The sequence below is a fragment of the Chiloscyllium plagiosum genome, chromosome 26 (genome assembly GCF_004010195.1).
Source record: "Chiloscyllium plagiosum isolate BGI_BamShark_2017 chromosome 26, ASM401019v2, whole genome shotgun sequence".
Taxonomy (NCBI): domain Eukaryota; kingdom Metazoa; phylum Chordata; class Chondrichthyes; order Orectolobiformes; family Hemiscylliidae; genus Chiloscyllium; species Chiloscyllium plagiosum.
The window spans coordinates 19819155-19837215 of NC_057735.1; the positions used below are offsets into that span (position 1 = coordinate 19819155).

The window sequence follows — 18061 nt, forward strand, 5'->3', positions numbered from 1 at the left end:
CACTAGCTTTTGGAGCACTGTTCCTTCATCAAGTAATTAATCCACAAACAGCAGCACATGGGTAATCATTTTGAAAATTAGGGCATTCAGTTTTTCACCTTCATGGTCAACAGATCAAATTTCACCTTCAGCAGGAACAATGTTTTCCACAAAAGCAGAAAATCATGGTGTATATCATTTGAATAATTAAATGGATTTTTTCCATTTCTCGTTAGCTAATTGGGTATTTGAATGCTTTCTCTAAATATTTATTTACAGATATTGCTGGTATACAACTAATACAACGAAAATTGTCATTGGAAGAAACATAAGGGGACTGTGTCAAAGCATTCAAAAGGAACATCTTTACAACACCCATATGCACACGGATAGTCTTCCATTAGGGGATTTGTTTATAAATCATTTTGGCATTGCATTATTTTGTCTAAAAGAGGAAGAAATACTATCTCTGTTGAAGGTATGAACATACAGAAATTATTCAATAATTGTATTAACATAACAAAACCATACTAATTAATTTTGTGACATTTTAAAGTTAATTTTGTCATTGTGAAGGAAAATATTGTTTTTTACATGTGGATACTCTGCTCTTATACAGCAAGATTAAGCAGATCTTTCAGACACAAAATTTTACAGAATTCAGAGAGAAACCAGTTTAATGAAATGCTGAAGTGAGAGGTACATTATACAAAGTCATTGAAGAACAGAAAGTCTCTTTCAACACAGATTGAAACCTAATAACTCAGTGAAACATAAAACATCTGCAATGATGGTACTAACACTAATTTCTAAACTTTCTTAACCAGTCCTATTTTATTTGATTGGAAGATGCTGGTGTTGGATTGGGGTGTACAAAGTTAAAAATCACACAACACCAGGTTATAGTCCAACAGGTTTAATTGGAAGCACACTAGCATTCTGAGCGACGCTCCTTCATCAGGTGATAGTGGAGGGCTTGATCGTAACACAGATCGAGGCTATAAATTCTGTGTTACGATCGAACCCTCCACTATCACCTGATGAAGAAGCGTCGCTCCGAAAGCTAGTGTGCTTCCAATTAAACCTGTTGGACCATAACCTGGTGTTGTGTGACTTTTAACTTTATTTTATTTGAAACATGCTTACCAGCAGTAAGTTTTACAAGTTACACACACTTGGCCTTCTTTCCAACTAGAATTTTATTACTCACACCTCACGATAAGAACAAGTGTAAACATCAAATAGAGGGTGGATTTTCTCAAGCAAAAAGTCACTTAGGTCCTTTCTATTTTTGTATTCAAAGACATTATATACAGAGGAACCTCGATTATCCAAATGAGATGGGCAGGCACTATTTCATTCGGATATTTGGTTATTCGGTTAATTAGATTAGATTAGATTACATTACAGTGTGGAAACAGGCCCTTCGGCCCAACAAGTCCACACCGACCCACCAAAGCGCAACCCACCCATACCCCTACATTTATTCCTTACCTAACACTACGGGCAATTTAGCATGGCCAATTCACCTGACCTGCACATCTTTGGACTGTGGGAGGAAACCGGAGCACCCGGAGGAAACCCACGCAGACACGGGGAGAACATGCAAACTCCACACAGTCAGTCGCCTGAGGCAGGAATTGAACCCGGGTCGCTGGCGCTGTGAGGCAGCAGTGCTAACCACTGTGCCACTGTGCCGCCCACCAGTGTCTCTCCTCTGGGGCCACTAGAACTCCTCTGAAGTTTCTTCTTTCTTCGCTCCCTCTCTCGGTCTCAGGGTTTGTTTCTGAGCAGACACACACTTATGTGTAAGGGACCTGCAACACTGCTGAAGCCTCTCGCACCACCCCCCGCCATTAGTTCAATGGGATTGACACAGCGAGCATATGCTAAGTCCGCTCCCTGTTCAGGAGACGAGGCAGCAGCACACCTCGCATGAGCCCTACCTGCCCCCAACCCCGCACCCCACTTTGAGGCCCCTTCACTGTCCGCTGCTGCACCCCTCCCCCCTCCAAACGCTGGACTGGACAACAACAGTAAGACTGCTGCTGCTTTTGGAGGCAGGGGTGCCTCAAAATAGCACGTGCGTCACTCACACACACACACACACGCACGCACGCACACACACACACACACACACACACCTTTGTGCCCTGTACAGGACAACGTTGGAGAGATTATCTGGGGAAAGGGACATTAGAGTACACCCCTGTGTAGAACTCCAGGCAAATTGTGGGGAGAGAGACAGAGGGCGGGAGGTCAGTCATTTGGATACGGTGCCTGGGCTCCCACTGATGTCCAGGACTGTTCTTGGCAGCATTTCAGTAAGGTGGGTTTGTTTTTAATCACTGTAAAAAAAGACGCAAATAGTGTTGAAACACCTCTTTGATGTAATGCTTCTATCGGGATCTTGAGATCTTCTTCAGATCATTCGAAATTCGGATAATTGATATTCGGATAATCGAGGTTCCTCTGTACTCAAATACTGCATCAGTCTACATCGTTCTAAGTCAACACATTCTAATCAATGGATAATAGTTTCAAGTGCAGAAGACTGTTTTAGACAACAAAAGAGTGATGCTGTACTAATTTGTGTTAACATTTGGTCACACCAAAGATCCCCAGAGTATTTGCACTTAGAGGTTACCATTTTCTACATCAACAAAGTCAGTATGAAGTCTGAACTATCATGTTTCACACCTGATGACATAACATGAAAATTGTCATGGCACGGAAACCAAACATGGAGCATAATGCTAGAATCAGATTTAATTATCCCATATAAGCAGAAAGGTACTACCCAAAACAGCAGAAAATGTTTACTCAAAAAAAACCCCAAAAATTTAAGCAATATTTTGGTGGCAAGACAGGGGTATCAATCCTATGTGTTGTTTTTGAAACATTCCAGATTGAAGTTACATTGTCAAAGTGAGCTTCCAGAGGAAGTGGAGGAGGCTGGTACAATTGCAACATTTAAAAGGCATTTGGATGGGTATATGGATAGGAAGGGTTTGGAGGGATATGGGCCGGGTGCTGGCAGGTGGAACTAGATTGGGTTGGGATATCTGGTCAGTATGGACGGGTTGGACCTGGGGGGAGGGGAGAGGGGGAGGGGGGTCTGTTTCCGCGCTGTACATTCTAAGACTCTATGAATCTTTAAGAAGCGTCAACGGTCTGCCTGGTCGATCACATAGTGGTTCATGGTGCATGGGTAGGAAATTTAATTTGAAGAAAGCAAGATGCATATAATTAACAATGACGATTCCAATTAGATAAGAGATACTCTCATAAAATGCAGGATGTTCTGACCCTGTATTTCACTGTGTAAATACTTTGTAGGCGGTGTGGCAAACAAAAGCCTTTGAATTGTCAGCTGAACAGAGCATTTAACACAAATAATTCTGTTGCAAAATAAACCTGCTTCAGGCCACAAAATGGTGAGCGATATTAGAAAAACTTTAAAAAGCTGCTTTTTGACTATGGAATGAATTTTAACGAAGAATGAGTTTTGTTGTGATTGTATAATGTTGAGGGTCTGAATTTAATCCACAGACCACTTATTTCCCTGTTGGAAACCTGGGATGTCAGACTTGTGCATAATTTGGAATTAAATCTCCAACGTACGTCGGGAAAGCTCGATCTCCAGGTTTTCACAGCCCAGTACCCATCACCCAAACCCCATTGCCTCTGACTGGTAAGTTCAAATTCCCCACCAAATCTAGATCCCCTCCCTTGAAGAATGAGTCAAATTGACACGGATGGCACCATAGCTCACAAAGCTGTGAGCTCGACGTTAAAGTGCCTCTTTGATCCTAGAAAGATAGTTAGAAGGAACCTATGCTCATATTGGCTGTACTTATACCTTTGATGTCTGCTGGATTGTCAATGATGAAGTTACCATTCCACACCACTGAAAACTCAATGGGCAGGTCACTGATGTCCATTGTATCATAGTGGTACTGAAATAAGAATTAAGAAAAACATACACAAGTTTAATATTTGATTAATTACACTTTAAAATCAAATGTGGTATCTCAAACATTCTAGCTGTCATTTTAAAACAAAGTACAGTTTGTTCTGTTATTATGTGCATTTCGTTAATGTGAATTTGTGAACAATTTATGAACTGGAGTCACTGTTTCTAAATTGCAAACTTTTAAAGCATGTATTCATTATAATGTGATTCTGACCCCATTAATTTAACTGGACTTCTATTGCACATTCTTCTTATAACACGGGGTTGCACAAGAACAGATCTACCGCATTATAGCAGAACTGACTTTTGATGTTGTAGAAGATAGCAGAGATCATTGATATTACAAAGACCGGTTGTTCTTTTTTTTAGTAAATCATATTAATCTGTCAAAGTCTTTCTTCTGCAAGAAAAGCAATTACCATGTTAGGAAAAAGAATCTTCCCGGTGGGCAGCATGGTGGCAGTGGTTAGCGCCAGAGACCCGGGTTCAATTCTCGCCTCAGGTGACTGTGTGGAGTTTGCACATTCTCCCTGTGTCTGCGTGGGTTTCCTCCCACAGTCCAAAGATGTGCAGGTGAGGTGAATTGGCTATGTTAAATTGCCCATAGTGTTAGGTGAAGGGGTAAATGTATGGGTGGGTTGAGCTTCCGCAGGTCGGTGTGGACGTGTCGGGCCGAAGGGCCTGTTTCCACACTAAGTAATCTAATCACTGTAACTGAACTTATACTCAGCCTTGCAGTTAAAGTATTAAATCTATCTAGCAACATAATGGTCTCAAACAAATCCAATCTCTGCTTTAATTCTAATTTGGCTTTAAACTAGCCTGCTCTCTGGAAGTGACTTCTGACCATTTCCAGGCTGGGATTCATTTGACAGTAAAGCAGTTGAACCCTACCTTGAGACACTAAAAAGCAATGGCTTGCCTGTCTCTAAAAATAGTCATCATTTGCTCAGAGTCAGTTTCTTTTACAGTCATGGTATAAGAATCTCTGGTCCAACCTTTAGTCCCATTAAGGTGGCGAAGGAAGTAGGGTCATTTCTCTCGTTGCTCACAACATGTAATACAAGCTTGGCAGTTCAGCAGGTAAGTGGTCAATCATGGTAACAAGTTTCGTGTTTGACTCTCAGGGATTAATTATTCTTCAAAGCTCATCTTTGGAATTCATAGTCAATACTTCAGATGTTTATTTGTTGTTATTGTTGTTTTCACCTTCAGTTATATCAATATTCTATGTGCTGTTTTGTGTTAAGATGTCTACTTCAGGGTTTCAGCAGAAATCTAGCACAAACCTCTTCACAGGAAGTAGACAATTTTCAACATTATTACTGTGAAGTTAGAAATGTGATTCTTAATATATTACACATTATTATAAGACAATAATGTGACTATGTCACTAAATGCTAATCACAAATAGGTATTACAGCCATTCTACCCTCCAACAGTTGTATCTTTACTGACTCTGTGCCAGATATTTACTAACTCCGCGCAAGCCAATCTGGAATTTTCCTAACGCGTATGGCTCAAGACACTGAAGGAATTATTGGAGGAACTTGCTGACTTCATCTTTAAAAAAAAAGCCTCCTTCAACCAGCAAAACAGAAATGCAGAGGAGTGCTGTTATTCACTTCTTTCTTATTTGTGAGAAAGTCCTCCAATAATTTAATCATGAATGACATGCTCACATAATAACTCATGGACCTTATTTAAAAATCAAGGTGGTAGCCCTACGAAAATGATCCTAAACCAGCCCACACTCAGTTTGTATTGAGTATGTGTGACTCATATGGAATTCAGTTCAGCTGCAGAGTCCTGAAAGCTGACAGTTGCTGATAACAGACTTTGGTTTCTCTTATTATTGCCTTCAGTGTCCCTGCCACCCTTTGAACGACACAGACTGATAGGGCACATCTAGTTAAATCCAAGATAAGGATTCTATTTCAGAAGCAGCCATGTCAGTGCTCCAATATAATTACACACCTCTCTGCTATTGTAATACTTGATGAAGTAGCCTTCTGTTCTTTGAAAGCCTGCTTTGTACAAGTGTAAAGCTTTAGACCTTGCAGCCCTGGACTTTTAAAGGATACTGCTTTGTCAGTCCAGGCCACCAGCGACTTGTAGTACACACAGGTCAAAGACTACTTAACAGACTATGAAGCTCTCTCAGACTACCACTTTCAATCTGCTACCTTAAACACACACATGCACACTTCTACTCTGTACATTTGTGACTACCTTCTTCAGGGCAATTTTAAGGTACCCAAGTGCTGTGTGCATGTGTTCTTGGCTGCATATAATAGTTTTTATAATACATATTTTAAAAATACAGTCAACTTTTGATGATAGCGATCCCTCCATCATGTCCCTCAACCCAAGAACATCTGTGTTTTCAAACTGTTAAGTAGTCTTCAGGGAAGGAAATTTGGACACAGATGTGACAAGAAAATTAGGGGGCAGAAATGGATTTCTGCCCATTTAACAGTATTTGCCGCACTGTTAAATATTCTGTCCCTTTTCATTGGCCACACAATCAGACTGACCAAACCATGTAAACAATTAGCATTCTGTTCGAGAAGGTAAATAACTCATTCTATTTAGCATGAAAGTCAGTCACTTTTACTTTTGCAATATTGACTGTCTTTGCCCTTTGTTTAGCCTCTTAGCTGTAGAACCTTTAACCCACATTTCCAGATTAGAGTTCAAGGTCATACTTGCTAGCTTATGATTACCGTATTAAACCCCAAGTCATCCAAAATGCATTGCGCCCACAGTATCCCATAGAGACGCCACCTCACTCATGCCTGCCTTTCTGATACATATTGCCTCCCTGTCTCTTTAGTGCATTACACTTAAGGATAAAAATGTTATCTTCAAATCCCTGGATATCCTTAGACTATCTTTGCATTTAACTTTGGTCTCCCTCTTCCTACTTCCCTGTGATCCTCTGATTCTGTTTTTCTCTGCATTCCCCTCTCCCTTCATCCTGCTGGCAGAGCTTCACTACCTCAGCCCAACTTTGAACCACTCTTCCCTAAAATCCTCTGCTGTATCGCCTTCCCCCTAAGTCTCAAGCACCTCATTCAATTCTCCGACCAAGGTTTGAAATCTGAATTTTAGCCTAATACATTGTTTTCTCCCCTTAGATTTTGATATCGTAAAGTAAGATATAAACAGAGCTACTGGTGACCAATCAGTCAGAAATACGTCATCTATGATTGGAAGAGCACAAACACAAGAAATAGCAATCGTACCTACAAACCTCATTGCTGAGAAGAAAATGTCTGGCAATAACAAAACCTATGATGAGAAAAGAGACACTGTCTAATCTCACATAGAAATAAAAAGCTGAACTGTTTCTCCGATACTTAAAATACTCTTAACAATGACTGACATGTTAAAGCTTGGTTGAATAGACTGTCAATCACACATTTGTATTTTGATTGATTGCCAGGCACTGTCAATCACAGGACTCTCCAATTGTTAGCATTCAGTTCTGAATTAAGCCAATCTTATCAAGGCAATGAACTGCATTTGATCAAACTATTGCCCATTGTAGATATACTCCTGATCCAGATAGAAAACATTCCCCAATTATCTCTTTGATTTTAGCATCAAACTGAAAATGGACTAAATCAAACAGCAGCAACTGAATAACAGCAAGTAAGAAAAGGTTAGCTTCTGCAAAATAAACAGAAGATTCAGGAAGGTAATGAGTTGCACACATCTGAGATTATACAAAATAATCAAAGATGAGCAAACCGTGTGATATTTCTGAAGTTGTTAAAATAAGGACAGATGCAGTTGCTGAATAAATGCACATGATGCAACTATTTGCTGATCGGTTGTTTTCAGTTTATGGACATTATACAAAACCTGATTTAAACATTAAGGAATTGTGAACTTACTAATTCATCTTTCATAGTATACTCTTGTAACTGCAAAACCAGTTGGCCAGTTAGCAGCCAATTTTGTCACCAGCCACAAATTGAAATAATTATATTAAACATGTAAAGCTTTCTGAAAAGCTAATGAGCAACGTTCTTGAGCTTTAATCCAAATCAAACCAATATTCACCTCCCCGTAACAGAAAAAGTTTCCGATAGTATCATCCACTCAATAAAATGATGACATAGATGCTTTTTACTAAAATCTAATACTGCAGCTTTTCCTTCTGTAATGCGTTATGTTTAGCAAATGGCTCCTGAACTTGAGTACACCTGCACTACACTATTAGCATTTAATCAACACAGCAGATTCGTTATTACTTTCCATGTAATAGACAACCAGAAGCTGTCATTTATTTAACATTATCACCTTATGATTAAATCTAGCGAGCAAAGTTGCTTCAAGTTTTAAAAGATTCCAATTTAGTAATCTCCAGTGGATTGTAAAGGAACATGGCCATCCTTTCAGAATGATCAATGCTTAACACAGTGTGCTGTAACAATGTCGAGACTAAAATCTGACTTATACTTAATTTCTGCGTGACTACAAACTGAATATATTAAGATGACGGAGACAAATTATCTACTTACCGAACTGTTTTGGCATTGAACACTCGAACTGTTGAATCGGAGAGCTGGCACTCGTTGGGTTACTCCTTGTACATTAAGTATACATTCATATCCCCGTTGCCCAGACTGCGGCTGTGGCAGGTTCCGTGCTTTTAGTGTGATTGGTTTCACCTCTCCAACTGGGATAAGAATCTCATCTGAGGGCACCAGCTGTGGACAATCCTAAATGAGAAAGGATCAAAACAGAAATCAAAGTTAGCCTGGTAAGTAGCTCAGTGCTCTTAACAAGGTACTCATGGGGATGAAGGTGACTGGATACTATGACAAGCTTATTTGGACAAATGCCAATCATTTTCATCGGTTTGGCCCAGTATGTAGCAGTCTTGCACTTGTCTATCAGAGATTGCAGATTCAAGCCCATCATGAGCACTAGTAAATCACCTAGGTTAACATTTCAGTACTAAAAAATGAATGTATTATACATGCTATCTTTCAACTGAGACAAACAAAGCTTCACTTATTTGTTCAATTGGCTACGAGAATATTTAATAGCACTATATAAGGTAATGAGTTTTCCCAATGTCGTAGCCAATCTTTTTACATCAGTTAGAAAGCAAATTATCTTGTCATTCATGCTTTTTGCTCTTTGCACATTAGCTGACGTGATTGTCGATATAATAAGTGATTGCACTTATTCTTAATAAGCATTCTGGATGTGCAAGACACTGCATTATAAATCTAAGTTACCTCCTAATGCACACATCTGAATTCTTGTAGACAAATAGATATTTATTATTGAATAATACTTTGCCATAATGTGTCACCTTTGCTCCATGTAAGAATAGTTTGTTATGAAGTGTAAAATTTGACCTCAAAACCATGAAGTGAACAGAACTGCATGCTGATAATAGGGAGGGGAGTCTTCGCGCTCTTGTAGTTGATCAGGTATTGAAGCAATTTTCGCTTGGACCAACAGATTGTTGGGAAAATGTTTACAGTGAATACAATGGCTATTTTGAAAATAGGAGAAAGTGAGGTCTGCAGACGCTGGAGATCAGAGATGGAAATGTGTTGCTGGAAAAGCGCAGCAGGTCAGGCAGCATCTAGGGAACAGGAGAATCGACGTTTTGGGCATTAGCCCTCCTTCTTCCCTATTTTGAAAATAGGGGCAACTTGCAGAAGGACAAATGATACCAGCACCCAAGATGCCTTACAGATTTCACAATGTGAAAGCAAATCACAAACAAAAAATAATTGTAAAGTTAAATTTCTGGAAAGAGAGAATATGTCAATGTATTGTTGAATAATTACACCAATGTTATAGAATCACAGAATAAAATTTCTAGAGTGTGGAAGCAGGCCATTCAGCCCTTCCAAAGAGCATCCCATCCAGACACCAACCCCCGCCGCCCTCGCACCCCCCCCCACCCCCCAACCCCTACCACCTCCATTCCTGTGACCCTGCATTTCCCATGGCTGATCCATCCCTGGGCTACATATCCCTGGGCACCATGGGCAATTTAGCATGGCCAACTCACCTAACCTACACATCGTTTTGGACTACATAAGCTACTAGCAAGGACCAATATATTTGTGCTATCTTTTGTTATGAAAGAATGAAACGAGAATATTAATCTACTTCCTTAGATGGCAATTTTGCAACAGAAATATCAATCAAAAATGGGTACGTTCTTCCATAGTGTCTCAAACATTAAAAAAGATTAATAATTTCACCTTGTACTTTCAATGATTTGTTTCTTTGTACATCACAACTTCCCAATCAAGATTAATTTTGCAGCTACTTTCTGTTTTAGATCAAATGGTAGATCATATCAAATTGAATGAAATACCACACTTTTAAATCCTCACCACATCATTAAAGAACCCTTTTACAGTGGAACACAAGACTATGAGAGGCAACAACAACAACTCAGTGGCAGTCTTTACCCACTCACCTCCACTAGTGTTTAACTCGTTTTAGAACTCTGAAACATCCAGCCAACCCCCTACCTCACTTCATCTGTCAGAGTTTAAAATAAGTGGATGGTTGAACCACTCACGCAAACGCAGTTACAGTGAAATTGAAATTAGAGTAAATTTCACGCAAGAGTAGAAGTTGATAAATCTATAGATAGAAATAATTGTTAGTAACATACAGGATGAATTGCCAAACTATATGCTGACCTTGTTGTCTAGCCTAGAAGAAACATATTAAGGAGGATAGAATCAGTTCTGTACACATCTGTTAACTGTTACAGATTCAACAAAAATGAGGTCAGGTGTTTCTTTTTCTTGCTGTTCTGTAAATATCAATACTACAAGCAATTCCGATTCTTTAAAAAAAAGAGTGAAATCTGCAAATGACATTCACCTGAGGAACTGACATACTTGTCCTTTTTTTGCAGGTGGTGTTATTTATCAAAAGGGTTGCCTGTACTAAATATTTTACCAACAATTTGTAGAACCAGCTGAAATTATGATCAATACCTAATCAACGGCAACAATGCTAAGAATCCTTCTCCCATACACTACCAGCTCTGTTCACTTCACAGTTTCACAGTCTGATTTCTTGTTTCATCACAAACCCTTCTCACATTGAGCACAGTGTAATTTCAAAATGTACTGTCTTTCTCAGTTCCACTTATCAGAATTACATGAGTCACAAGACAAACAATTAACAGGTAATGTGATGATAGGTTGTGTTAGTGAAGTGAATTTCTAAAGCAGAGTTTTTTGGAGCAGGTGGAGAACATTTGGGAGAGAAAACACAACAGGTCACATTGTGTCAGAGAGAAATGGTAGCTTTCTGGTTGAGCAGTGAGGTTACAGCACAACGACTGATAGCTGGAATCTCAGGCCAATCCATCCCCCTATAGACAGAAAGACATGGGGTGGTCATACACTTGCACTCTCCAAAGTATAAGTTCCTCAAAGAAGTGGGTTTACTGTCAAAAGCCCAGGTAATAATGATGATTGTGGTAGAATCAGGGGGATAGGAGCTGCCTGCATACACTGAAGGGTTGTGTAACTGCAGTGCTGGGACAGCAATGACAACCTCATCAGTTCCTTTTCCTGCACTTTCTCCGATTTGGGAGACTGGTGAGCTTGATGCATGCAGATCAGCATGAGATGGCAATGGAGTTTGCAAAATAAAAATCTTCTGCTAGATGAGCGTATTTTTTGAAAACTCACATCTATACCTACTCTTACCTTGGCATAGAGCCACAAAGGCATTTAATGACAAAAATAGAATGATTTCTCTGCCAGTTTGGTTGCTAGGTAGAGAGCTCCTGCTACTTCACAAGTCCCACTGCCACCATGCACTGATCAGCACATTCTGACCTCAGGAAAGGGATGGGCTCCAAGAAAATGTGGCAATGAAAAGGAAGCAAGCTGAAAAGGGAAGCTATTGATCCTAACTCAGAGAATGTTTCAAACTAGCAGCTTTCCAACAAGCTGCTCACAACATTATTAGCTGCTACAGTGAGAGCGGTCTGTAGCTCCTAACTGACTTTTGCCTATGGTGTCAGTGTCTATTGTATATGTTAACAAGCAATTTATCTAGGTCTGTAAGTGTCTGTCTTTAGGGAGTGTCCTCTTATGCAAGAGTCAGTTTACACAGGTTTCACTGCTTTTAAAGCTCAGTCAAGCGGTCATCAACTGAAGTTCAATAGGGATTGCTAAGAGTAATCCAAGACATAAATGCATGTTCAATAATGCTAATGGGAAGTGTGATTGGTTGACAATAGATACGTTGTTCTGTTTCAGAAGGAACGGTCCCTATGCAATGCTGACAAGGAAGGGGAATGCATCTGGTGGTGGGCATGCTGCTGCAAGTGGCAGAAATGGTGGTTTATGGTCATTTGGTTGTACAGGCTGGTGGGGTAGAAAGTGAGGGATTGTGAGAAGGAAGAGAAGGGGTGATGGCAGAAATGTGAGAGATGAGTCAGACATGGCTGAGGGACCTGTCAACCACAGTGGTGGGGAATCCTCAGCTGAGGAAAAATTTAGACATGTTTCAGGTCCCTGTATGAAAGATGGCAACATCAGAACAAATGCAACAAAGGAGGAGAAACTGGAAGAATGGAATATTTACAGGGAGAATGTATAGTCAAGGTCACTGTGGGAGTCAGTAGGTTTGTAGTGGATATCAGTGGCCAGCCTATCCCTGGTAATTGAGAAGGGAAGGGAGGAGTCAGAGATGGACCAGGTGAAGGAGAGGGAAAGATGGAAACTGGAAGCAAAGTCGATACATTTTTCCAATTCTAGATAAGAAACTGGTGTAGCACAAATGATGTCATCAATGTACAGGAGAGTTGTGGGAGGGATGGAGAGATTTAGTTCAGGGACAGTTCCATCTGGAGAATATGAGAGGAGTTAAAAGGAGCAGTTGTTTAATGTGAGGACAGGCTTGGCCAGGTTTGGGGGGTGGGGAGTGGGGGAGGATGTGTTGGTGGTGAAGAGGAAAGGTTCAGACCTTCTTCCAGTGAAGAAGCTGAGAGCCTGAAGGCCATCCTGTCAGGGGGATAGATGTGTAGAGGGATGGCATGCCCATGGCAGAGGTAGCAGGTGATGCCAGCAAACTGGAAATATTGAAACAGATGTAAAGCATCAGAAGAATCACAAATGTAAGTGAGAAGAGACCAGATGGGTGAAGGAAATGGTACAAAGAAATAAGTTCTGAGGAGCAGGAGCAGGCTGAAACAATGGATTTGCTGGGGCAGTCCTGTTTGTGGACTTTGAGGGGGCTCCCAGATGCGATGACATTAGTGATAAGTCATGAAAACAATGGCTTGGATGCTGAATGATAGAGTCACAGACAGGAGGAGATAAGAGGGTGTGCTTGAGGGCTGGTGATCAGCCTTTGCAAGGTAGAGATCAGTACACCGAGTCGTGAGTTCATGGAATGCCCTGCCAGTAGCAGTGGTGGACTCTCCTTCATTATGGGCATTTAAACGTGCATTGGATAGGCATATAGAGGATAGTGGGCTAGTGTAGGTTAGGTGGGCTTGGATCGGCGCAACATCGAGGGCCAAAGGGCCTGTACCACGCTGTATTCTTCTATGTTCTATGTTCTATGTAAACAACAGCATCATCCTTATCAGCAGGTTTGACTACAATGCCAGAGCTGGATCTGAGAGTACAGAGTTCCAAGGGACTTAGTTAAAGGGGTATATAAATGCTGTCTGCCACGTTTACTCAGTTTGCTTCTGAAATAATCTCATTGATTGTACTGGGCTAAGGCCTATGTTGACAAAAAGTGTTAAACAGCACTACTGCGCGAATCCAACTTATAATGGGAGGAGAAAGGTAAGAATTTTTTAAAAATGTAGTTATATTTGGGCAGTATGTAGTTCACAAGAAAAAAATAATTAATCTTACACTTTTAATGTAACCGAGAGGAACATCTGTTTGTTGATAAAGTAACATTAAGCTTCTGTGTGCAAAAGGTGCAGTACTGCATTCAGTAACTAATTACATGAGATTAGCAGGTTCCCAGTGAAATATGATTCATCTTCTGAATGATGAGAGGACTTTCAGCACTTAGTTACCAAGTGTTGCAACTCATAAATCGAGCAGCTTCTGGTTTTGTTAGAATTCTGAAATGAACAGCAATGTGTTGCAGTTATTGTGAGACATAACCAATCACAAAACAGAGTACTGGAATAGATAATGTAGGAAAATTAGCTACTAGGAAATGCTTTTTGACTTGACATTAAACACTTGCCTCATTCATGATCAACAGCAGAAAGTTTAAAGGAAGCCTTTGACCTTCCATCTGCAAATCATTGTCTCTCTCTCTCGCCTTGACAATTAATTGTCTTCCTTCCAGCTCGTTATGGCATCACACTCTCTCTCCACCTCATTGCAGCAGATACCTCGCCATCTCTCCCACCCTCCCCCACTTTATCCTTCCAAATTTACAGTCAGCAAGGTCCTCCAGTGGCTGCCTCCTGCTATTGGTTTTCTCAACCAGCAGCAGCTCAGTCAGTCATGGACAGTTGCCAGGTTAAAAGTGTCAGGAAAATGACAATAAGCTCTTGCCATTCAATTCAAATGTCAGTTTATCTGCTTGATGTTTGCTCGGTTGTTTGTCAGATTTTGGCCTCCCCTTCTCCCTATGCCTCTCTGTAGATAGTGGGGCCTATTTCAATTACTCTTTTCTGATTAGATCTTTAAGAAGCAACTCCTTAAATTGTTTTCATGTCCCATATATGTTGTGTCTTGATGATGGCAACAGTCCAGTCACAAAATGCTAGATGTATTTAGGCTAAGCTAAACTCTGTTTATCATAAACCAGAAGTTATTAAAGGTCTGCCCCGACTACTTCTTCATCACATTTTTCATTTGTCTATTTTCCACTAAGACAATCTGTAGGTTTACTGTGTACTTATGTAAAGGAATAATCCCGGTTTACATTGATCTCGTGATAATTTTATTTGACCAACCAATGTGATCTAATGCAAAAAGATTGCATGTTATTTGCATTATGCTGCCTGGAGAGTAGCCTTCTTCAGTTTTCCACCAAGTTTACATAAATACAATGTCTATGCCTAATAACAGTACTCCCTATTAGCATTTCCTTGCTTGCATTTGCTATAAATGGAGAAATGAAGAGGAAGCGATGCAGAGTTAACATTATCTACAGCTGGGGAGACTATGAAAGGAAATCCAGAGACCCAGGGAGCAATGGATGTTGCAAGGGTCACAGGTAAAGAGGAACCAAGCCACCAATAACCCCAAGGCCAAACTGAGACTACGATGACTCAAAACAATCCTTCCAAAAGCTGCAAAATGCTTACAATTCACAAGATGTTCTTTTTCTTTTCACAATGAAAGGAATTGTGATCAAATCCATATTGATATAGGCAATTCTTCAAGGTTTGACAGATAAATATTAGCTAGAGATGAGGTTGCCATATAAGATTTCCTCAAAAGCAAATACTTGTGAGAGTCGAAGGCTGGTGACAATCACATTACTTTTGACAAAACACAATCCAATTTTAGCACAAATCTCCATAAATTAACATAATTCAAAAATGTTGACAAAGCCAACTGGTTAGCTATTGGCATACATGCCAACTGTCTTACTTTACATTCAAGACCTCTTTCCCCATATTTACAACTCCCACATGGTCAATAATGCTTCCTGACTGTCTATAAAGCCTGAGATGATCAAGGGCTTAACAGGCCAATCAACAAACACAGAAGGTTCTCCTGAATAGAATAATTCCCAAAGTCCTAGTTTATCATGGAAACCACAGCTCACAAGACTAGCAACAGAAAGAAAAACACAATGACTAACACAATGACTAATATTATATGCAGATACTCATGCATCCACTTTGTTATTTCCCCAGCTTTAGATGTTCCCACAGTATTTGCCTGGAGTCAAAAGAAGGGTCAGGCAAGAGACCTCTGACACTCCTGCTCTGTATTATGCTGTAGCTAAGTTTATGAGAGCTGACTCATAACCCAGTATTACCCTCTTCCTGTGGGAGTTGGATCTAACCACAAACCTGATACATTAGCCAGAATATTTTTTATATTTGTAGAGGATCACTGGTTCACATCAAAACATGTCAAAAAAACATCCTATAGATCATCAATAGATCTTCAATCTTTACTTTTGAGAAATTCTACCTTCTGGATTGGACCAGTATTGATTACAGAATGAGTAGGTCTTTGTCAAATTGCTTTGCACATTGACATTGAGTCATGTGTATTCACTGGTTTCATACCACATAGAAACATCTTTGGTTTAATGTGCAGACTAAAGGTCTCAAAGTTTCCAACATAAAACACCTTGGCATGAGCTTCCAAACATTGATAGTACTACTAATGTACATTCTTTAAAATATTTTTGAATGGGTAACTATATTCAATAGTCTCTAAATAAGCCAATATGTTAGTAGACAGTGAAGGTGTCTCTCACAGTATGACATGAGAATTCATTACCTCTGATGCATTGACCCGTCCCTCCTGGAAAGAGCAAATGCTTGGATCATGAGTGCAAAGGTTCCGATATTTACACCAATGACAGCGAAATGCACTTGTCACACACGACAGACACCTGAGGCAGAAAGACAAAAACAAATGAGCACCAAAAGATACAGATTATAAAGAAGCAAAAAAAAATCTGATATGGGTGTTTTCTGGCTAAAATGCGCTACAGCAGTCAAATTTATCTTAAACCATAGCTAGGAAACCAAGTAGTGGTAAAATTTCTTCTTTGCTCTATGAACAGAATTGCAATTCCACATAGAAAGCAATGGTTTACAATGTTATTACATATACCACACATAGAGCAATGGTACCTCACAGCAGATATTTAACATTTGACTAATGTATAATCACATGGTTTCTTGAGATGTCTTTGTTCATACTGCAGATCTTTTTGTTCTCAATATTTGAATGTTGGGAGATGAAGTTAGTTGTGATCTGAGCTATAGATATCATTGTCTATTAAGCTAGCTTGTCACAAGGGCAATCAACATTTCAGTTTTACCTTGCTCAATAGCTTGAAATTTCAATGCAGCTAAATGACAACAGATTCTAGCACAACACAGATGTGAACACACATCTAAATTTTCTGCAAGATGGAAAAAGGCACTGCAGCACACACTTAAATATAATATAATCCATACAATGCTCCATACAATTTCTGCTTAATTGAAATAAAAGATTTAATTTACAACTTCCAATGTTCCTTGTAGACACTTGGATACGCATTGTCAGAAACAATGCAGCAAGAAATCAGAAAGTGTAAGTGCCTCACACAGAAGTGGAAAACACAATCAGCTTTATATGAACCTCCCAGACAGTAATCACTCCAAACAAAATCAGCACTCATTTGGAAACAGCAATCCAGTCAAGAATAGCTTGAAAATTGATTTAGGTCCTCACCGATGATGACATTTAGAATAAGATATTAATCACAATAACACTATTTTTGAAATTTAGCCATATTTGATCAAATTAATATCCCATTAAATATGGTTCACCAATACTCCATTTTTATGGCAAGCATTGAAGACAACAAGCAAGGGAATATCTTGTGCACATCTGCTTTAATTTCTCAAGAAATACCTAAGAATTTTCTTATACTTTTTTTAATATAATTTCAGCGATGCAGAAGAGATAATTCTTTAATTTCACAAAGTATTATACAGATACAAGTCAGTCAGCAGACATGGGCATCTGAATAGGATATTTCTGATTGCCTTTGGGTGAAACCATCGTCTATAGAGGGAGCTGTTGTTAATTCAGATAGAATCATAGAGATGTACAGCATGGAAACAGACCCTTCGGTCCAACCTGTCCATGCCGACTAGCTATCCCAACCCAACCTAGTCCCAGCTGCCAGCACCCGGCCCATATCCCTCCAACCCTTCCTATTCAAATATCCATCCAAATGCCTCTTAAATGTTGCAATTGTACCAGCCTCCACCACATCTTCTGGCAGCTCATTCCGTACATGTACCACCATCTGCATGAAAACGTTGCCCCTTAGGTCTCTTTTATATCTTTCTCCTCTCACCCTAAACCTATGCCCTCTAGTTCTGGACTCCCCGACCCCAGGGAAAAGACTTTG

The 18061-nt window shown here is 39.8% G+C and overlaps 1 protein-coding gene across 1 annotated transcript in view; it reads right to left on the reverse strand.

Annotated features, from left to right (window-relative positions):
• plxna2 (plexin A2) overlaps positions 1-18061 on the reverse strand; it is a 455048-nt gene that overhangs the window by 128182 nt on the left and 308805 nt on the right. Inside the window, exons 9-11 of the mRNA XM_043716237.1 lie at positions 16426-16540; positions 8488-8688; positions 3842-3938 (exon numbers count right to left, since the gene is read on the reverse strand). Coding sequence (XP_043572172.1) covers positions 3842-3938; positions 8488-8688; positions 16426-16540 — 413 coding nt within the window. The remainder of the gene's footprint in view (positions 1-3841; positions 3939-8487; positions 8689-16425; positions 16541-18061) is intronic.